Below are 23,743 nucleotides of genomic sequence, written 5' to 3'. Positions count from 1 at the left end.
ACACACACACACACACACACACACACACACACACACACACACACACAAGGTTACGTATAAATATATGTATTTATTATATATGTTAATCGTTTATATAAATATATATATACATATATGTGTAAGAATGTGTATAGTAATAATTCTAGCGACCGATGCATAGCTATAGCCTCCAAGAAGAAAACCATATTATTGTTGTTAGGAGGCGTAAGCCCGAAAAAGACATCCGTCAAACACTTAGAACCCATCCACAACACGTCGATCAATAATTCACTGGACTGACACAAAGTCCGTTGTCAAACTTTGGCTATAGATCCCCCAAGTTTTATAGAGATGTTTTACACCCTTATCGCTTGCATATAACTCTATAAATCTAAACGTTCGGTCCAATTCACCTATGACGGCAGATGTGGATGTAAAATTCGGAAAATGTCTAATAATATTTTAGTGATCGTATTTTTAATCTTGAAACAATGGAAAAATCGAAAGTTTTTATGTTGATCAAAAACTGCATTTTGATGAAAAAAAAAAAAAGTATTCCACTGGAACTGTATATTGATTTGATAATTATTAAGGCAACTCTTCTCAGGTGGAAACAAAAGTTGATTGGTTGGGGATGCCTATTTTAAACAAGGTCGTGTCGACAGATATGAAGTGGAAGCAATAGCGGAGCAAAACAAACGTAAAAAAATTATCGAAAACAAATCCCGATAGCTCAAAAGTAAATCCTGAAACTTACACGAAAAACCTGGCATCGTAACGGCATCAAAGAACCCTCTTTCAAATGGATATCGTGTTTACGCACAGTGGGGCAAAACCATCGAGTTAGCGCTTTGGAGCGTATGAACTGAAATTCGAATTTGTGCCACATATACCGTATTCTCCGAATCTGGGTCCAGCGACTGTTACTTGCTTGTAAATGTTACAAAATTAATATAAAATAATGTGTGATCGTTGCTGAAACTGATAAATGGTTCCATAAAAAGGACATCGAATTGTTAGAGAAGCAATGTCCGCATGAGAGCCCAGTGGATAAGAATTGTGTCTATCAAGTCAGTGTTCGTGGATTCAAATCTAAAGTGCGTTATAGTTTTTTTTTTGGTCGTGGCTATAGCGAATGCCTAATCAGTGAATGCATAACTTTTACCGATTGGATGCACTGCTACCGTCACCTCCCTAACTCTTTCTCTTTTCTCATTTCTTACTGACTGTCATCGTATTAAACGAATAGGGAATATATCCTGAGTGATTGATCATATTAACAAGAAAACAAATTGAATTTGTTGGCTTCAATGGAATTTTGTGAACAAAGAAGATATTTTTTTCCCCGGGAATTTTTAACTGATATATTACATATCTTATGGAATCTCTTGCACAGGCGAATGTATAAAAACATTTAGTAGGCAAATCGTTTTTCCAATAATGAGAATGCAAATCTGCAAGATTTTGCTGATTGTCTGTTGGTCGATCGGATCTAGTTTTGTATTGAAAATCGAATGGTTCTGTTCAACATTTTTATTAAGGTCTACGCTATCTATCTAAAGTAGCGTTTTTGATCACTCGCGCGATTTCTGATTTGGTCTGTGAATTTCCGGTTTCTATCACTGTTTCGACTGCTGCAGGTATCGAAGAAGAAATGTTAGGACGGATGGACAAGTGGTTTAATGCTAGTCAAGAAAATTTGGGTTTTATGTGCGAATGTTACGAACGGAGAGAGAAGCCTAATATACCTCCCTGCATAAGTCATGGATATAAAGAAGTGTTATTGCACAAAGATAACAAAAGTTGGGGCAAAACAAAACAAAAACAAAAAGAAAAGTGTACAAGAAAGCAAAAAGATATGCTACATTCTCAAGGTTATTTCGCATACATCGTTTACATGGATTACATACATATGTTTAGTAGATATGTAATAGCAGCAAGGGTCGTTTCAAGGACATTTATCATGTGTGTGCATGACAATCTATAAGTATGTAACTCTGGATGTAAATATATTCGTCAGACTGAATCTAAAGAACATTTATTTGTTTTTTTTTCTGTTTTTTTTTTTTTTTTTTTTTTACGTAAGAGATTAATTCAGTAAATACCTAAAAACGATTCGCAAAACTTTCCTCAATGCAGAGGAATAGGTGTTTTTTAATAGAAATGAATACATTTTGTTTGAGTATTTAAGTTTTCACTTCAAGTTTTTCTTCTTTTTTTTTTTAAGAAATTTTATTATTATTTTTATATTCATTCAACACCCTTTTCATGATATATTCAAGTGTTGACGTTTAAGCACCACTCTTGTCTTCATTTAGATATGTATTGTATATTGCTTACAATTTGTATGTAAAACTTGGCGCATTAAGTCGATAAATTATACGATTTGTTTAATAGCGTAGAAAAGGCATAAGCGATTGCTAAGGCATATCTTGGGTGCAGTGTGTTTGTGTGACTATTTAATGAATGTATAGCAACAGAGAGTATACTGGAAGAATCTTTAGAAAATTTACAAAACAAAAAAAAAAAAAAAAAAGTATATACATAAATAATAAAAAAACACATAGCAGCAATGTCACAAATCTGTGATGCCTACCAGTGAGATTACATATGTTTGTGGTTGCACTTGATTCGTTTATAACGAAAATTAATTCAAGGTTAAATTACTTAAGAGAAAATATGTAAAACGTTACAAAGATTCGAAAAGAGTGAGAAGATTGCATTTTTATGCACGATTACTGAAGGACGGTAGCTTAATAAATTTTATCATTTCCTATGAAAAGTAGTAAAATGTAACCGTTTTTTAATAAACATCACGTCCAGGCGTGATTTAACTATGCCTAACTATGCCTAACTCTTCGCAAATCAAGTTAACTGTTAATAAAAATTGAAAAATCCAAGACGACTTCTGACTCTTTTACGAGTGGACACAATCCTGCCGAAATCATGTTGTTGTAAGAAATAAAAAAACTCCAACATATATCAAAAATACAATGTGATTTAAACACTAAACCGATCAACATGAGTACGCTCATACTTCTGTAATTAATATGTTTTTTGCCAAGTGTGCCGTTTTCAGTACACGCTAAAATGTACTTTTAAGGCAAGCTCAACTTTTTAAATTCAGCTATTTGTGCTTAAAAGTTATCATTATTTTATACGATCACGATAATGATGTTTATAACTTATAGTGTTGCTAGTGCACGAACTGTGGCAAAGTACATATATTCTCTTACAACAAAACAAAAAATGAACACTTATTAAAAATAATAACATTTAAATTAAATTTATTATCGTGTACCGAAAACAGTGCACGTTTCAGGGATATAGCTTATATGCCAGCTTAGCAAAAGTTAGAAACATTATTTTTATTTGTTCCTTTTTCGAAATTACAATTTTTCCGTTTTATTCACGGCATTAGCTTTAACAATGACAAATTTGGCTATCCACGTCTTCGTATTTGTAGCATTTGCAAATACTTATCAAAGATGAAAGTACATGCACAATAGTTTTAGCAGTTCACGATTAAATATCGTACATCACTTCGCTTTGTATCGTCACTCATACAACGACTTTGCAAAATAAGGCTTTATTATGAAATTGGTCGGAAAAGTGATCCAAGCCTATTTCAACATCAATTTATCAAAATATTTCAAAAATTGCGAAACGTAGAAATACATAATACAGTATAAGATGGACAGACGGACCGGCATATAAGCTTAGGTCGATTGAGAAAGCGACTCTGATTCGACGGTGTATCTATCTCAAACTCTTTCTCACAAACTCGCAGCCTTGTGCCATAAGTGATAGAAGATATAACAAGTAAGAAAATTAAATTTGTCCAGGACCGAATCTTTTGTACCTATTACCGTTATCCTAAAACAGACAAAAGAATTAAAAAAACAAACTTTTCATGTTCATGGAGTGAGCGCAGCTGATTTCTTCTATTTTCGAAGGAATAATATTCCAATAAAGGGATTTCAATAAAAAAGTTTTTATCGTAGAGACATATGGGCGTAGTAGGCGTGTTCTTGGACGAGTTTAGGTGTGTTTCAAATTTCTAGACAATGTTATCACTTCCGCTAACGGGAGAATGTTTACCATAAGTACGCCAAAGTTGCAAACAGACAGGTGGACTGACGAACTGGCGGTGTTTGGGTGCATTACAAATTTGAAACTGACCAAGAATTTGCGTAGGTTATGAGATTTTAAAGCTTGTTTCTGCGCGTTACAAACGGTATTGAAGAAACAAATAAATTTTGATTTTGGGGAATTTTTTTTTTCATTTTTGTGCGCAAATGCTACGGCGTCGCCCATAGAAAACGTCTTCAAATTTTTATACATTTATTTGCTTTAGTGTATTAGTAATGGGCAAAAATCCAGTTTTTTTTTCCTTTTGAAAAACAAAGGTGTTTCGAGTTTACTTGGTGCGGTGGGCGTGCTTTCGAACGCTTAGATCCAATCTCAATATCAACTTGTTTGCAGGAACTTCCAATGTTTCTGTCAAATTTGCAATCGATAACTTTATTTTTGCGGTCAGGAGAGTGTTTACCACAGACATTGCACAGACGGACAGAATTTGACGCTGAGCAACTTTGTGAGGTCTCTGATGCTTTCTTCTGGGCGTAGTAAACGTTTTAACAAAATGAATATACCATTCATCCTTAAGTGTTGGATAAAAAAAATGGTATAAGATATCTTACATAAAAAACCGTTTATCGTTCGACACTACTTTCCCATCATTCTGGAGGCACATGTGAAATTATACAACGAAAAGACAAATCGTTTGCATTTAAGGATGTCCGCAAAGCAATCATTTGCTAGTGATCATTAAATAGACGATAAATCATGGATTGAAAAATTAGCTAATCGGAGGAGACAAGATGTGATGAATAGAACAGTAGAAGAAAAAACTCTTACTAAATTGCGATTGTTTTTCCTCTCATGATTAGCGATTGTTGGTAACATATTTGAAATTGACTGGAGCAGCTTAAAGCAGCCGTCAGTCAATTGATCGTTACAAGGGATGTACCGTCTATGTTAATGGTTCGTCTTGTTCGCATCGTGATTTTTGCGTTTCTTGCCCATACCTTGTGGTTCGACGCGATCGCCTGATATATAATGCGATTCAAATCCTATAGATAGTAGCCTGGCAAGGAGAAGTCGCAGTATTGTTTAGCAATACACAGCATTACCTTAGCATTTTTTATATATAATGTATAATGCGCTATTTGAAAATTCTCGTTAGTTGTTTGATGGATTCACACATTTTGTGGTTTTTCTTTTTTTTTTTTTATAAAGCGAACGTATTTAGAAAAGCAACAACACTGGCACATGAGTATCAGAAAGAATTGGTTTCGAAAGGGTATGATTATGTTCTCGTTATTTGTGGTACACACTGTTCTGTGTTAAGGTTGTGCAAGCAACACAAAGAACATTTGGGGAAAGCTTCGCCTAGTAAAATAGTAATCGATTCAGAATCATTATGCTTCATTGTCTGTCTGTCTGTCCATATAACTTGTCTTTGACCTACAAACTATAATTTTGGAAATATCTTGTTGAAGCTTATTTTTTTGCTTTCGAGGCAAACAGTCTGTCTGCCTGTCCGCCTGTCTATGACCTATAGGTTACGATTTTCGAGATACTTTAATGAATCTTGATATATGGGCATATTTTTTAATTAAAGCATTTTGTAAGCGATAGGGTTTTTAATGGTGAACCTTGCTTGCCTATCAATTGCTTTAGCTTGTTTTTTCCTCTTTGAAAATGATTTGATTTAAATAATGAAAGGATGAAACTATGCTTGTAAAAGCTTTTGTAAATAGATTTGTGGTCTTATTAACATATTCGTGCCGCAAAAAAAAAAAAAAAAAAAAAAAATTCCTACACATGACACTTTATCATACATATGTATGTGGGCACACATTCGAGACTTGTAGTCTCCTCATTAGTGCGCTCATTAATTTAATTCTCCCACAAATCGTCCATTAGGAACGTTCAAAAACAAACAATAACATTAACAACAACAGCAATCCAATAGAAAGTTGTTTCGGAATACAAAACAAGGCCACACACTATAACGCTATTGTTAAATTCTGTTTGTCCGTATGATGACATTTGAAATGTGATGTCACCCAGCGAAGGCCTTACAAGTGTAATCTAGTTAGGGTGGAATGAACAGATTGCTCTTCATTAGGCAGTGGATTTTTAATGAAGTTTTTCTTTTCTCTTCTCTTCTGCCTTTTCGTTTTTAATCAATCTAAAGAATATATTATGCGGTTTTATGCAAATGTTCAAAGTCATGTTATTTTAGTTGTTAATAATTAATCTTTCATAATTTAATTATTATGCTAAGTAAATCTAAATATCAATTTAAATCATATTCAACCGCAAACATTATTATTATTGTGTAATTAATTTATTAGATGTTCTATATATAAGAAGAGGAAAGTATCAGGTATCATTATAATGAAGCCTCTGCTGTTAATATAAAACCAACAAAAATATATTTACTTAAGAAACAAGTCAGAGCATTATAGTCGGGGAAGATCGACTCTAGGATATCCTACATCACATTTTCTAACACAATTCTTATTTTTTTATTATAGAGGACAAAAATGATATGTTGTTTCTATACAAAGGCAAATTTTTCAAGCACGTTTTTGTTGGGCCCAAATGGTTCATATATTGTAGAGTTCATTTTTTTTTGTATGAAAATACTACTATCATCGTCGTGTATTAAAACTGCGACTTTTCTGCTCTACAAAGGAGCAGTTTTCATGAAAATCCTTATTAGTAGTAGTAGAATTCAAAAAATAGGCCGAGATGGTTAAAATTTGGTAGAGTTAATTTATTTATGTTAAATTACTATTATTATATAATTTTCAATACTTTTTATCGTACGAACTTTAGTTTTCGTTATATGAGAGGGGGTTCAAAAATTGTCCCAGATGGTCCAAATTAGTAGTACTACTTAGTCACTTTTGCCGAGAAATTTTGAAAATTGCAATTTCTTCCATATAGTGATTTTTATGGGAAGTGGTCGAAAAAGTGGAACGATCCAAATCATTTTGAATAGCACCTGTCCTTGGGCCAAAACACGATAGTGCACCAAATTTCATCAAAATATCTCAAAAATTGCGGGCTTTAGCATGAACATGAATAGACGGACAGACATGCTTAGATCAGTTCAGATTATGATTTTGAATCGATCGGCACAATAAAAGGTTCGTTTGTCTTCAGCCCTTCCGCGTATTACACTAACTTAATATAACCTGTACGACAAGTGGTGTAGTGTATAAAAAAAACAAAAAAGAAAAAAATTTTCATTTCAATAAGAGAAGTCATAGAAGTTAATGTCAAACCCTTTGGGAAAATAAGGAAAAGATTTTCGTGAAGGAGAAGAAAAAATTGGAAACGATCAAGACAATCGAAGTTTAGCGGTAAAATACGTTATAAAGGCATACGATAGTACAATAAAGAATGGAAAAAACCCCTAAACGGAGTGTTGTCCCTGCTCCACGTAAAAGAACGGTCGTAAAATTCGAGCTATCTGAAGCTCAGAAAACTGATATAAAACAAGCTTTCGATCTCTTCGATATCGATTGTACCGGCTTTATTGAAGAGAAGGAACTAAAGGTCGCTATACGGGCATTGGGATTTGAACCGAAAAAGGAAGAAATCAAGCGGATGATAGATGATATTGATCGAGATGGGACGCAACGTATAAGTTTTGATGATTTTTTGCATTTAATGACATTGAAAATGGCCGAAAAAGATACGAAAGAAGAGATACTTAAAGCGTTTCGTTTATTTGATGATGATGGAACTGGAAGAATTACATTTAAAAATTTAAAACGCGTAGCCAGAGAATTGGGCGAAAAACTCACGGACGAAGAGTTACGAGAAATGATTGATGAAACCGATGTGGATGGTGATGGCGAAGTTGATCAAGAGGAGTTTTTGCGCATAATGAGAAGAACGAGTCTATATTGAGAAAATGAAAGAGAACATATTCTCAATATCTTTCAAGTTTTTCTCTATAACATGATTACAATCCAAATATCAAATTTGAAATTTTGAAGGGACCCTAGAGCCGAGCTTTTTTGAAAATAAAAATCACAAATCAAAATGAGAGAAACTTTGAAGCCTGAAAATAATCCTTTGATATGTTATCGTCCCTTGCATTTTACAGCATTGCAGATATCGCTTTAAATGTGCTATATAAACCGGCGAAAATTTTACGGATATTAGCGACTTAAATACTTGTAGATTGCTCGAGCTTGGTAGCCGCGACATTTTGCTGGTACTATCATTGTTAATTTACGATTTTTAAGAGATACGTTATATATAAGAGGTAATATTGGGGCAATGTACATCGCATATACTATATATGAAAATTTATATATCCGTGAACTTTTCACGAGAGTCGTTAGCTTACATAAATCAGGACATGTGCCGATATATATTATGTTGATATATAGATTGCTCGAAATTGGTAGTTGAGGGCATTTAAAGTTGGTATACTCATTGGCATCGTCCAATATGTCACATACCGCATTTATCATACTATTTATACTGTACATATAATGTATATAGCTATAATATTACCTGTACAACACGGGGTACTCTAAAGAAGTTATTAGCTCACATAAGTCAGAGCTTGTGCTGATACATTATACTAGACAATACATCGATTGCTCGAAACTGGCAACTTGGGAATTTAGTTGCTACTATCGCTGCTAATGCACGATATATATGAGATACGTCATTTATAAGATGTAAAATTCAAGATATCATATATACTATATATGTATATAGAAGATATGGCGGTATATTTCTTACGCAATTTCTTGGCTTACATAAGCCAGAATATATGCCGCCATGGATTAGATCGTATGCAGGCTTTTTGTGTCACAGAAAATAATATTAGTTGCTTACAAAAACTTTGATCAGCAATTTTTGCAGGTAAAAAAAATTAGGGAATGGGAAACACCAATGCACGTAGGGATCGAATTCGACGATTTTGACCTTCCTCTAGATAAAATAACAGTTTCCATTTAATATTTTTGATACATTCATCAAACGCAAAATTCTTCTTCCAAATTCATTACCTTTGTTGTTTCATGAATACCCCACAGACGGCTGCATTCAAAAAAAATACTAGCGCAGAAAAGCCTATAGGGACAGAATAGACGATGGAAACTTTCTTACCAGATGGACTTTTCTTTTGCCATGTTGGTTATTGTGGAGTGGGGGGGAGAGGAGTGCATTTGTTCCATGCACCTCCGTAGTATTGCCAACGTGCAGTATATAAAATACATTCTACACGTATGATACAATGGGTACGATACGAAACGCGTTTTGAAGGGTCCGAAGGGATTTTAGATGTATCTTATATACCCTATAAACATAACGAACCTGAATGTTTGTATTTCGCGCGTAACGTACCTAAGCGTAATCAGAAAGTAGCACAATGCGATTCTTGAAAGAAATACTTAATAACTATTGGCTAAGAAGCTGTATCGGTTAATAACAAATTTTCGAAATTTTGCATATTATTTTAAAAGTCTGTTCGATTAGCATACAATTTAATCGTGCTCTCCTCTCTCGCGTGAACGCGATTTTAATTTTGACACTATGTCCCAAATCATAAGCTTGGTCACCAAATTTATCCTAGGAGTAAATTCAAAACTCAACAAGATCAGCGCTTGAATGTGACTTCTTTTAAATCGTAAATTAAAATTTTTAGATCTAAGGATCTTCGGATTCAATCATAAACTGAAACTTTTTTTAACCAGAAGGTTTGTGTCGAGGGTATTTGTCATTAAGGTAAAAACAAAGAAATTGTATACGTATTATAAATCCACAAATTTTTATACTTCTCCCTGAAGGATACCCACCCAGAAGGAAGCATCAGGCACCTCACAAAGTGTATATATTTTTGATCAGTATCAAATTCTAAATTTAAGCAAGTCCGTCTGTCCGTCTGTGTAATATCTGTTGTAAAAAAAATTCTAAATAAGAAGGTCGCAAAAATGAAACTATTGGCTGCAAATTTGTCAGAAACATTGGAAATTTTTGCAGGTTGGTATTGAAAATAGACCAACGCGTATAGGATAGCAGCACGTAAACTTTTGCTTATTACTCGTAAATAATAGCAGATAAATTTATAAAAATTAGAACACATATTTTATGGGCGATGGTGTAGCACTTGTAGAAAAATCAAAGATTGACTGCGCCCATCCAAAATTTATTCTTTTTTTAATACCTTTATAACGCACAGAAACAAGCTTTAAACACTTCATAAAGAATATAATTTCTTGGCCAGTTTCATATTTGGAATGCACCCAAACATGTCCGTCTGTCCGTCTGTTCATGTGGAAAACAATTTGGAAATGACCTAAACTTTTGCAAGAATACGCTTACAACGTCTACTCGCCTTTTATTTCGAAAATGGAAAAAATCAGCCATGCGCACTCCATATTATAGAGTAGGAAAATTTAATTCTTTTACTTTTTTTCTTAATAGTGTTGGGCATAAGAGGATCGGTCAAGACCGAATATAATTTTATTGATATTTTTGTGTTAAAAAAATTAGGATTTAATCTTGTTACAAAGTAGTTCCCCTCCTGGAATAAGTTTTGCCCAAAATCTAAAACCTTAGCCCAATATCCCTCACACCTCCGCCCTCCCACACTCCTATACATGATGGAATAAATTTTGTCCAAAAACTGGTATGTTAGTCCAATACTTATGTACATCTTAGATGACTATCAACGATTTAACTAACTGACTCAATAGCAAATGCAGTTGCCAGAACATAAATTCACACATGGCTATGTTAGTAGGTTGAGTAATTCATTTAAAAATGGGAGTAACATTGTAGATATAAAAAAATGAAACTATTATGTTTATTAGCACAGAGGCGTTGTGCTTGCGGTCCAGTCGTCTGAAGAACTATAAATATATATATATATATATATATATATATACGTTTTAGATAAACCGATCGAAGGATAAGCCTTGCGTGCAGCATAAACGGAGAATACACACTCCACTTCCGGATACAAAACAAAAGTAACGTTCCTTGTTCCAATATAGCGATAGAAATGGCTGAGGATGATCGTACAATATTGATATAGAAATCAGAAAACTATACGCACCCACTTAAGATAATATGGGATTGAAATTCCATTCTTTTGTCAAGAATTTTTAGTTATATAATATATATTATGCCATAAACGTTACATACCAGGGAAATAATGTTTTTTTTGCTAACAAGAAAAGTGTACACAACAGGTAATGCCTGGTTTTTTGTCTTCACTAGTTCTCTTTACAGTATAGAAATTTCCCTTTACTTATTAGTTTTTGCTACATGGTTAAACGATTAATGGTTAAACGATTAATGAAATCCAACTTTTCTCAAACTTGCTAAGCAAGAATCCATAAATCAAGTATGGTAGAGTTTCCAATACAGACCAGCATATGAATCCGGCAAGTCTTTACATCCATATTTTGTACAGTTGCTTACAAAATCTATAGATTATCAATAAATAAATACACAAGTAAGAACAATCTAGTCGGGCAAGGTCGGCCATTCGACGCTCTACATCACTTTGCCTGGTGCGGTTATTCACTCGTTTTGCTAATAATAGTACACCAAAGGTTACACATTGTTTTTATGCAAAGGCATACTTTTCATGAATGTCCGCATATTTGAGGAATCGTTATATCCAATACATAGACTTAAGCCGTCCAAGGTTGACTTGTATGTCATTGTTATGAACTAATTTTCATTATGAATTGTGAAAAGTTACACTTCTACATAACACGAAAAATTTTGAAAACTACAATTTTTCTTCATGTAACGACTTTTCAAAGTAGAAGGTTATGTGGGGAATAGTCGAAGAAGTGTTCAGTAGTGTGTGTCCTTGGGTCGAAGAACGTCAGTGCACCTAATTTCATCAATATATGTGAAAAATTTCAACCTATATTTCGAATAAAAATTTAAATGAATGGAGTTCAGACGGACAGACAGACTTGAGCCGATTTAAAAAATGATCCTGAATCGATCGGTATTACCAGTAAAGCCAGGTCTATTTTAAGCCCTTTTGCGTGTCACTTACGTCCTATAAACTTCATATAGTCTGTGCAGGGTATAATAAACGTTGCGTATATTTGTTGGAATTATAGCCATGCTAAGTAAAGATAGCTTATACGATGTATATGTGATGAAATATATATAATAAACGATATACATTATATTATACGATAGATGATATACTTCAAGAAAATCTATCTTCGACCTTTCTAGCCTTACTTCTGCAGGGTATTGAAAGATCTATCTCAAAGGATATATAATTTCATCACTACCATTGGGACCATCAGTTAATCTCAACGAAAGGACGAACTGTTCTACGTCTCAGACTATAAATTGAAATTTTATAGTGGTTTGTAGATATAAACTAAGCGCATCATGATTTCAATGCAATGTGAACGCCAGCACATTTCAAGTGAAATGATTTGAAGAAATCGCTGAAATCAACCTTAATTTAAACGTTTATTTAACTGTGATTTAAATAGGCAGCCGACATCTATATGTTAATGAAATGGTTGTGATATGCCTACCTTTAGAGGTACAATAAAATAATACTTAGATGGTTGCAGTACAAATAATGTTAACTTTTACTATGTTTCTATGCCCTATACCAGCTGCTGTATAAGATTAAGTTTGTGTGGGGGTATGTAACAACTCAAAAGAACTTGAGACAAATTCACCTGACCGATTCAGAATCGATTTCTGAACCGATCTAAGGTTGCCCATCCGTCCGAATATCCGTTCAATGCGCGTCCATCTGTTTTTGTGTGCAACAAAGATATTTTTATAAAGTGTTGCTGATAACGGTTCGGATCGAATCACGTTTACGATCAATTCCCGTATGACGCCCTAGTTTCAAAAATCTTTACATGAATGAATGTATTAAGCGAAGTGAGGTAGGGTGTATTATGGTAGGCCATTACCCATTGCGATATTTTCAATGTTTTTAAATTATATTTTGGTTGTAAAAACAAACCGAATTTCCGGTCAACTCTTCTTTTTCTTACTTCAGCTGTCACATATAAGATAATTTTTTCCTTTTCTGCCCTGTGGAGTTTTTGCAGATATTCATTTCGAATTTTTTTTTGGTTTTTTCTTCCTTTTTCACTAACGAACACAACTCATAATACAGCTATGATCAAGAGCAGCAAACAGACGTGTACATCGCTTGGAGCTTACAATAAAATCAAAAACAAAAGTCATCAAGAAAACCTGCAAATATACTAATTGCTGCTTCTCTGTTAACTTATATTTAATTGCTTTTGCATATATATGTGCATAAAAAATTTAAAATAAATATATATGCAGATGGATGGATGGGCTGCAGTATGAATGAATCACTTTAATTGAAAAAAGAAAACAAAAAAAACAAAAAAAGAAGCAGAATTCATAAAATAGCTTTATATTTTATAAATAATTGAGTTGAAATGATTCTCTCATGCCGGAATATATTATATATGTATACTATTGTTCCTTACATTTGTATTTTTAAACAATAATTAAGTCATGTAAAAAACCGAACTCATTCTTAAAGAGGATATAGATTAGATTTGTCGTATAATATCGTGAGACATATTCAAGTAGGTAATGGAAGCACCATGAAGAAGACATGAATAAGAACACGATCGTTTCAGCCATGTTTGGCAGAAGCACAAACTTGGTATCTCGAATTCTTTTTCTTTTACACTCCAGAAGATCTACACTCCGCTGTAGCTGTCCACCATAAAATGCCCTACTCCACCCTGCAGACATTTATACAATGACTTTTTAAAATGAGGCGTTTTATGAGAAGTGACCAAAAAAGAGATCCGATCCGGAACATTTTCAATAAACTTCGTCATTGGGCCAAAACCCCTCAGTATACGGACAGACGGACAGACGGGCGAAGCTTAAATTGATTAAGAAAACAATTCAGAAAACGATTCAGAATTGACAAAGGTATAATAAAAGATGGATCTATCTCACGTTCTTCTGCATGTTGCATACCTCCGCACAAACTTTATATGCCCTTATACGAGAAGTGGAGTAGCGTATAAACAGATGGCATAAATTAGGCTCAATATGTATTTATGTATATCGCACCGATATTTTAAAAGGCCACAGCCGTTGTGCTTCCAGGTGACCACTGTTTACTTGTTGATCGATTTGGGAAATGCAGAAAAAGAGGTGGGGAAACGGGTTGGGCGGAAGGATGCTGGGAATAAATCGAATCTAAACGCTATTGCTCTGTAATTTACACTGTACTCGTTACATGTTAGTAATTTTACTTATTATTATCGTTAACTTGGCCAGAAAAATAAATTTTAAGACTAAAATCCTAAAAGCCTAGTATTTGACGGTATCGGTTTTATTGAAAAGTTTACCGTATTTGAGATTTGAACGGACGATCATTGAGTTGTTAGTTGTGCTCCTTATTATTCTTTACTTATTCTACGCACATTTTTTCTCTATCCAATTCTATTTCGGATCTTTATTCGATTATCGTAATTACTTGTTGTACGTCGAAAGCATTTTGTCAGCCAAACCCCACCCACGCTAGAACAACGTGGTCCGAATTCTCTAAACCTAAGCCTAAACGTTGGCTTGGCTAGTTCTACCATATCACAGCTGAAAATAAAATGTTCTAGCTGAGATTGCCTCTTAATTTCCTTCACCTAATTTAATCTTAACCGAACTCAAACTTAACCTAGCCCGGCACACGCACTGCAAAAAAACGAGAATTGAGCTGAAAATGTGGGACGAATTTCAAGCCTTACAATATATATATTTACGGTTGTTAGTTCGCATGATCATCTAACGCTACAATAATACCATTTACATACACTTACGATATGTAGCATACGGGATGACTCATGCTTATATATAGATATAATCGAATAAGAATCCAAAGCTGGTATTGAAATATATGCAGCTTCTTAATGCTAAATTTTCTTTCATTTCAATATTTTATATTTACTATTCATGTCCCAAAAGCTTTATTTTGTAATTTATTAATGTTTATTTATTTTTTTTTATATATTTTTCTTAAAAATTTTTCATGCTGATAAGTTATAAGAAACAACTGCATAACATAAAGATTTATTGAGTTATTTGTTTCGACTGCTGACGATGATGAGCTTTGGATACCTTAATGCGTTCGTGTTTGTTTAATTATTTCTTATTTAAAATTTATTGTTGACAATAAATTCGAAAGGAAATAAATAAATAAAAATGATTTATTTTTTTTTTTTTTTTTTTTTTATGCAATAGAAACGTGCCGTGCATCGTAGTGTTCATATAAAATAAAGAAAAAAAACAATTAATCTTTCAGAGTAAAAATCTTTCAGTTAGTCGACGAAATTTTTTATTCAATGCACGATAGACAAGCATTAAATAATCGTAAGAACACATATCAAATTCCAAGAATTATCAATGATTTCAAAATTGTGCAAAAACAAAAAGATACATTTTTCATTTAATGGAAAAATTGAAATAAACTTGAAAAAACTCGTTCATCTTTCTCATGCAAATAAAATCTCGACCTATTGCATTGCTTTATAATTGATGACTTTTCCCTTTCGGTCTGTGTTAGTGAGAGCAAGCGATAGAAATACCAATATTGATCCAAATATCTTTACATTAGTGGCGTAGTATTCATTAGCGGGGAATTTCATATTTATATATTATAGGTAGAAGAAAAAAATCTGTCGAATATTACAGCAAACATTCCAACACTATATTGGGACTCGGCCCATCATTAAATACCTTTGCTTAATACAGTTGTTTATATCCGCGTCTTTAGCCGGGTAATGTTTGCGAGTTCAAATTTGAAGACGGGTAGACTTTTTCTTTGGTCATAGCCCTAATGAGTGCTCGCTCGATAAAGGCATAAAGCCTAGTGATTGGACACACATCCACTATGCTGCGGCTACTATTTCCCCACTTCTTTCTCTTTCCTGTCTTCTTTCTAACATTCACAGTTTAACACGAACAGTGGAAATTTCCTGAGTGATTGATCATATAAAAAAATAAAGAACATATCGAGACTTTTCTAATTAAAGTGTTATAAGCGAGGTGGCGAGAGAGTGATGCGATCCAGATCATCTTCAATAGCGTTCGTTCTTAAGTCAAACCACCTCAGTGTGTTAAATTTCATTACAATATATCGAAAGCAAGACAGACAAACAGAAAGAAAGCTTAGATCGATTCAAAAAGTCATCCTCATTCGATCGGTTTATTTTCTAAGTTCTTGTGGGTGCTGCATACGTACGCACAATCTTAATGTACCCTTGCGTCAAACACAACTGATGTAGGATATAGCAGTTTGAATATAAGAAAACCAGAGGGACAGGCGGACAGACAGAAATAGACGGACAAGATTAGACCGATTCAGAAAGTGAGTCCTCCGCACAAGCTTAATATATCCTTGTACCATAAGTGGAATTTTTGTACTCTTTTGTCAGATCGGGTCTGGGACTGACCAGCCACAGGTGACGTTCCATTTGGCCAATAAGCATTCTTATCCTATTTCAATTCTTTTAAACACGCTAAGTGTTCAAAATTGAAATTCTTTTGAAGTTTTTCTACTTTGTACAGTAGAATATTATCAATAAACTTTCAAGAAGTTCGATGCAAGCTAATCTATATATATATATATCTATATATATATATAAAGCTTTATATGTTTATATGTTTTTGATTACGATTATTGATAAGCATTAATTACCGTAAAATAACAACAAAAAATTTTAAAATTATATTGAAATACTTTAAGATTTTATTAAGTAAAAAAAAAAAAAAATGAAAATATATTTATATAAAAACATATTGAAAAAAATAAATTTAAAAACTGAATGTCAAACAAACAATTGAAAGCAAAAATTATTAGCATTGCATTCGATAGTGTAGTGAGTAATGCTAACGATCACATAAATTATCGACTTATTTATATAGCAGTAAATGCAGCAAATTCAAGTAGATCATCTCAATTTGTTTTTTTTTTTTTTTAAATATTTATTTATATACATAAATATTGCATTTGTTATTTCATTTAAGTGCGATTGCATATATAAGAAAATTTGCTTTAGGCAAAGTATATTTTAGTTGTCACCTGGAATCATGTGTCAACTTTAATTGCGGTAATGGATCGACCAGGGTCACTTGTAACTGTTAATTTTGACGCCATCGATAGTTGTTAGATTAGATAAATATCTATTTATGATGTGGATGTCGCTCTATAGTATCAAATATATATAGCTTTGGCTAAAAGTCAATTTTTTGACGCTTTCCAATCCTGTTTTTATTCCCCATCACCGAAGGACAAGAAATGTATTAACTTGCAACGCCCAGACGCAAGCTTCGGAGATCTCATAAAGTATATATACATATTCTTGATCGCTTTTAACCTTTTTCTCTGCCCGCTTGTCCTCCCGTCTGTCTATCTGTCTGTGCAATGTTTATGGTGAACGTACTTCTGGTCGCAGCAATGAAGCTATCGGATTCAAATTCGGTTGAAATATCGGAAATATGGACAAACCCGAGAGGATATATTCGCCATATTTGTAATGCCCAGCAAAAAGCTTCAAAGACCCCACCAAGTCTAAATATTCTTGATCTGGATTAAAATGTAAAACGGTCTTAATATTGCTCTAGGCGCGCTTACCAGTCCGTCCATCCGTCTACCTATCTCCTAGCCGCGGAAATGGAGCTGTCGACTTCAAATTTGATGGAAACATTAAGAGTTCATGCACGCAGATTGGTATTGAAAATGGGTAAAATCGACCTACGGACAAAGCCACAAGACAAAATCATTTGAGACGATATCTGTTCTCAAAATTGAAAACAATTTGGTTCTTTGCTGCATAATTATAAACGACAACACATACAAGGACAAAGATTTACATTTTATAAGTGGTCCTGCATGACTTATGCAAAAACGAAAGAAATCATCCCCGCCTACATAAAGTTATAAGCCATTACATATTTATTATGTTAACTTATTTGATATTTTCTGCTTATTACTCATAAAGCAAACAAGAAAATTATTCTATACATTTTTCACATGGAGGTATATTATTTGTCTAAAATAAATACTATGGACCGTAAAATGTGGAGAAGTCGTCTTTTCTTAGCATTATAATCAAGTGAATATCAAAGAGAAACAAATGGAAGCGAATTGTGTTAATTCTAAATTAAATATCGCGGACATTACGACGTGGTAGATTAACTTTTCCTTCATAATCAGACATATTGCTATGAGAATAAAATAAAAAACCTTGAAGAGTAGAATGCGACAAAGCTAATTGTGTTAATTGTAAATTAAATATCGCGGACGTCGTGATGGTGGTTGGTATAAAAGATTCCGCCAGGGCCGAATACAATTTTCATACCGGACATTATCCAAATCTCATAGCAAATAATGCAAAATAAAAAAAAAATAATTTCGCTTTTGTAACAAACAATATACCGTTGTACGTCGCTAAGTCGACTTGGAAACTCATACGCTTTAAGAGCATCTTGGAATATATTGTGATCTGTAATGAACTTCTTTGAATCTTACAAAAAGTGCGCTATTAAGTAGTGCCGAAATCATTCTCCTCCTGCCATTTCAAGTTGTTCGAATAAATGTTTAGATTCTATTGCGATTACCAGAACAGAGAAATAGATTTCTTCACGGCTTTAGAGGACGGGCCGGTTCTCTGTCTACTCAGAAAGTATGATCAAAAATTCGATTTATCAGTAAATAGTAACAATATAATTTATAAAATTTTTATTATATATTTATATTATTACTATTATTATTATTATTATTAATTTCGCCAGAGAAATAAATTCTAAGACTAAAATCTTAAAAGCGCTAGCATCTAAGGCTATCGGGTTTTATTAAAAATTCTAGCGCACTTGAGATTCGAATCCACGACCATTGACTTGCTAATCGAGATTCCTCGCCTTCGGCTACTCAAGCGGATATATATATTTATAAAATTGTATTAAGTATTAATATAAAACTATATTAAATTATATTTATGTGTATCAAATTATATTGTTGCCATAAAATATATTAAGGCAAAAATTCTATTACTATACAATTCCAAGTGGTTTATAATCTAATTCTAATAAATGCTTTAGAAATCCTTAGTAGAAACACCAGAGTGTTTCCCTTCTCTATATTTTGCTACAGTTTCGTTGAAGGTTTAGTGCACATGTCTGTAACACGCAGAAGGACTTAAAATAGACCCACCTTTTATTGTATTAGATACATTCAGAAGCAGAAACTCAATTTATCTAAGCCTGTCTGTCCGTCTGGTGTCTGTGCATGTAAATTTGTGTTGAAGCTACAGGTCGTAATTTGTGAGATATTTCGATGAAATTTGGACAGTAACGTGTTCCAACCCAAGGACGAACGCTCTTGAAAATATCTGTCCACTTTTTTTACCACTCTCCGTATAACGCCTTATTCTGAAAAGTCGTTATATGAAAAAAAATTGCGATTATTCAAATTTTTGGGCAAAAGTGACCGTGGTAGTAGTAGACTATTTCGTCATATTAAATTGGTATGAAAACTTTCTACCGATTGGGCCAATTTTTGAACCCCCTTTCAAATAATGAAAACTGAGCATGATACGGCAGAAAGGTATAATGTTCAATGCTGGACATAATGAAAATTATATCATAATACTAATTTAATCTGAAAAATTGACAATTAACAACGTATATCCTTTACCCTTCGGGGGTGGGGAAAATCCGAAATTTCAAGGAAAATGTTTTTTTTCAAAATTAGAAAATATTCTGAAAAATATACAATGGTTTGTCCGCTTAAGGAGTAATTTTAGAATTTTCAAAGATCAGTCTGCGTGAAATGTACCTGTTTTCGCAGAAAATAAAAGGCAACAGATGTTAAAACCGAGGATGGACTAGTGATGCTTTACATGTCGATGTCATAAAGAAAAACACGCTTACGCCATTGTCGATTGGCGAATAAAATTTTAGAAAATTTGACTAAAGAATAAAATCTGTTCTTGGTAAGTCACTGCCAAAAGAACAAATAAGCAAGTCGCTTGCTAAGCAGAAATATAGTCGCGAGCAAACACTTGCACTAATCCTTGAAGGAAACAAATTTTCAAATTAAAACAAATTTAATTAAAAATTTCGTGTAACCAACTTGGAAATATGTGAAGAGAGTGCCACAGCCCTTCTACTAAATATTGGGAAACAATGCTTTCTCTTGGAGAGAGGACGTTATTATGTAACTGGCCACAGCAGTGAAAGTGGAATGTCTCGTAATTACATACGCTTTCCTGATAAATCTTTGGATACGAAGCATTACCTTTTGGAGATAAGATCTTACGATGACATTTTCATCGTTGATCTAAAAAGTGCTACCGAAGTTCATGTAAATGGAAGGCAGCTTAAGCCTCTAATTAAAGAACGTGTGAAGCTTACTGAAGAGTTTGGTCTAGGTGATCAATTAAAGGTTCAAATAGAACTCATTGAACGGGATGCCATCTGTTCCTTAGGAACTGTGACAGATTATGATGACATGCAACAAGTACAAAATAATCTCCGCGGAAACCACAAGAGTTTCACACGTCCAGAAGCTCATTTCTACCAATCAAGATCTCCAAGAGCCGACGATGCAGATAATGGCAATAGCATGTTAAGTCCAATCATGATCAGCGATGACGAAGAAGAAGGCTGTTGCTATGTGCCACAAACTCAAGTAAAATCTTAAGATTCAGATTTCGATATGGCCGAGTTTATCGACATTAAGGAATTAAAAGTCGATCAATGTAAAGTTTCTATCCCAAAAGAGGATGCGAAAACCCAGGGACCTCAAGTGTCCGACGTGGAGATGTTTATGAAACCACTAACTGAAGATACCTTCGTAACAGGTAATACATCAAGGCTAGATTGCAGTTCTGTACAGGAGCTTATAAGGTGTACACTGCAACAGTTAGAAAAGCGCATTAATGTTTCTCGCCTCCAGTTGACGGAGGTAGAAAACGACGGTGATGGCAAACAAGGCGAAGAAAATGGTTTGGTAAGATTAATGAATGAAATCTTCGAACAGTTTTTGCCGCATATCAGAGACAACTCAGCGAGGGCTAAGCGACTTAAAACTTCTTGCGAAACAATCGAGTCTAATCCTCTCTTTTCGGGTGGCGAACGAAATCATAACATCTGTAACAAACACTGCAATACAAGAAGAAGAAGCAACGAGACGTTTAACTTGTGCTAGACCACGTGAACGTGAAGAACGAACCAGACGATTAACGCGTGCTAGGGCACGTGAATGCGAAATTCTGGATTAGGCAAGCTTGACAGGAAAAGCGGTGAATCCGTCAAAAGCAATTCCACTACGAAATTCTCAAGTAAGCGTTTAAGACGTATATACCGACTTTGCGTGTGCTATTACACTGTATATGCCTTTTTTCTTTTGTTATTCTTATGCCTATAAATTAGTTATAAAATTCTTTCTGAGCCTTAGTGTTAAGTATTGAACAGTTCCCTTAAATCTATGTACTATACTAAATTTGAATTCTCTCTATACGAAAATAAATAAATAAAAAATAAATAAACAAAATCTTTGATAAAGATATTCTTGGAAAGATAACACGAAATTTCTAGGGTATATGAACAATGGCCAATGATCCTTTGAATAATTAACTTTCAATGATGGACAAGGGTAATCATACCGAGAAATTTTTCTCACCAAATTGTCACGGCAGAAGGCATTGAGAAAGTGAATAAAAGTCGTTCCTTAATATTTTTTAACAAGTTAGAATATTATAGTCGGGCAAGGCCGACCAATAAATACCCTTCATCACATTGTCCAACACAGTTCTTACTTTTTCCATAGAACACAAAAATTATACCCTGTTTTTATAGAAACTTACTATTATGGAACTGTATATCAGGAGAGCGTCCGCATGCTATCCGATAAGACAAAAAGGTCATAGATAATATTTCGATTCTTAACCTTTGTAACAGGTATATTTCAAATAGGGTTGAATTTTATTAAAGGGTAACTGCATTGATGCATGACGTAATATATATGAAAGATCCGTTCTAAGACCTATAAAATATTATAATATCTTTTTAATACCCTACGCTAATTGTGGTACGAAGGCACATTTAGTTTATGCGGCTATATGCATCACTCAGAAGAACTTAAGCTAAACCCACCTTTTATCGTATCGACCTGGGCTTGTCTGACTGTCCGTCCATTTAACCGACCTATACTCTACAATTCTTGAGATAATTTAATGATATTTACAATACTGACATACTTTGGCCAAAGAACGAACCCTATTGAATATTCATAAAGGACCAATTTTGGATCGCTAACTATATAAGGCTTTTGTTTTGAAAAGCCATGAACATGAACAACTCAAAAGTGGCGTAGGGTACAAAGTCGTGACCTGAAATAAATGGAAAAATATTTCATAAAAATTTTTTGTTTTGCTGAGTCGACAGCAATTGAATGAACAAAGTTTCTTGATAATGGAAAAATGTTTGAAAATGATTAGTTTTGAAGATTAATTAATTTATCTTAATTAATTGCAATTAACTTGTTAATTTTTTTATATGCATAACGGCAAATTATCGAATCACTGGTTATATTACATCCCGCTGAGTTTATTTCAATAACTTAACGCGATTGTGTTTTTTTTTTTTTTTTTTTTTAATAGAAATCATTCATTAATCATGTAATGTAATTTTGTTTTCGGTTTTTTGTTTTTTTTTTTTTTTTTTGTAAATTCCATTCAGTACGAAGGTAATGTCCGAACGCATTATTTTAAACGCATTGAATATGATTTATGTTGAAATGAAAATTAATTGACAGTTTTTTTAAAGCATAAATTTTTTAGCCATAGTTCATTTTATCTTTCGCTTTATCTTAGTGAATCAATGTCATTTACTAAACATTAATATTAATTAATTAATGATTTAATTAACTAATGTCAATCTAAATCAATATTTAAATAATATTTTCTGTTTTTTTTTTAAGTATTTTTAATTTATCTATATCTTGCACTTGATGACAAGTATTTAAGTCATTGCTTGTTATAGTGAATATTTGTCTACGCTATTAAAATACACTAATTGGATCGTTTCACTTGTAACGTATTTAGGCATCAGAGAACACATCAAGAAATTTGAGATTTGAAATTCAGTTTCATATTCTCCTAAATTAGCAAATTAACCATATGGGGTGTGCGCCAAATGGATTTATTTTTTAGACCTCACCTTATATAGGGGCTCTCATAGAAGCAAGTTCTTCTATGGTGATTTGTTACGATGGGAACCAACTGAAAAAATACAAAACCTTTGAGAAATAAATTAAGCTTGCTAAATTTGGACCACGTTGGTAGCCAATTGGGGTATATTCCTCCAATACGAGGGTTTTCCTAAGAATTGTGCATTTATATAAAAATACATAATATATAAGCAAGAAGCAAGTTCTTCTATGGTGATTTGTTACGATGGGAACCAACTGAAAAAATACAAAACCTTTGAGAAATAAATTAAGCTTGCTAAATTTGAACCACGTTGGTAGCCAATTGGGGTATATTCCTCCAATACGAGGGTTTTCCTAAGAATTGTGCATTTATATAAAAATACATAATATATAAGCAAGAAGCAAGTTCTTCTATGGTGATTTGTTACGATGGGAACCAACTGA

The 23,743-nt window shown here is 33.4% G+C and overlaps 2 protein-coding genes across 2 annotated transcripts in view; both read left to right on the top strand.

Annotated features, from left to right (window-relative positions):
• LOC119638072 (TLD domain-containing protein 2) overlaps nucleotides 1-23,743 on the top strand; it is a 239,532-nt gene that overhangs the window by 6,634 nt on the left and 209,155 nt on the right. The window lies entirely within an intron of this gene.
• On the top strand, nucleotides 7,143-8,076 carry LOC119638074 (caltractin-like). Its single transcript, XM_038034698.1, has one exon. It carries the CDS (start codon nucleotides 7,462-7,464, stop codon nucleotides 7,972-7,974), a length of 513 nt encoding a protein of 170 aa, XP_037890626.1. The 5' UTR covers nucleotides 7,143-7,461; the 3' UTR covers nucleotides 7,975-8,076.

Source organism: Glossina fuscipes, unplaced genomic scaffold (genome assembly GCF_014805625.2).
Source record: "Glossina fuscipes isolate IAEA_lab_2018 unplaced genomic scaffold, Yale_Gfus_2 73, whole genome shotgun sequence".
Taxonomy (NCBI): domain Eukaryota; kingdom Metazoa; phylum Arthropoda; class Insecta; order Diptera; family Glossinidae; genus Glossina; species Glossina fuscipes.
The sequence above is the reverse complement of the archived record's forward strand: the minus strand, read 5'-3'. Positions and strand labels throughout refer to the sequence as shown.

What these genes read in the sequence shown, in the direction of transcription:
- LOC119638074 (XM_038034698.1), top strand. Translation starts at nt 7,462, where the DNA reads ATGGAAAAAACCCCTAAACGGAGTGTTGTCCCTGCTCCACGTAAAAGA.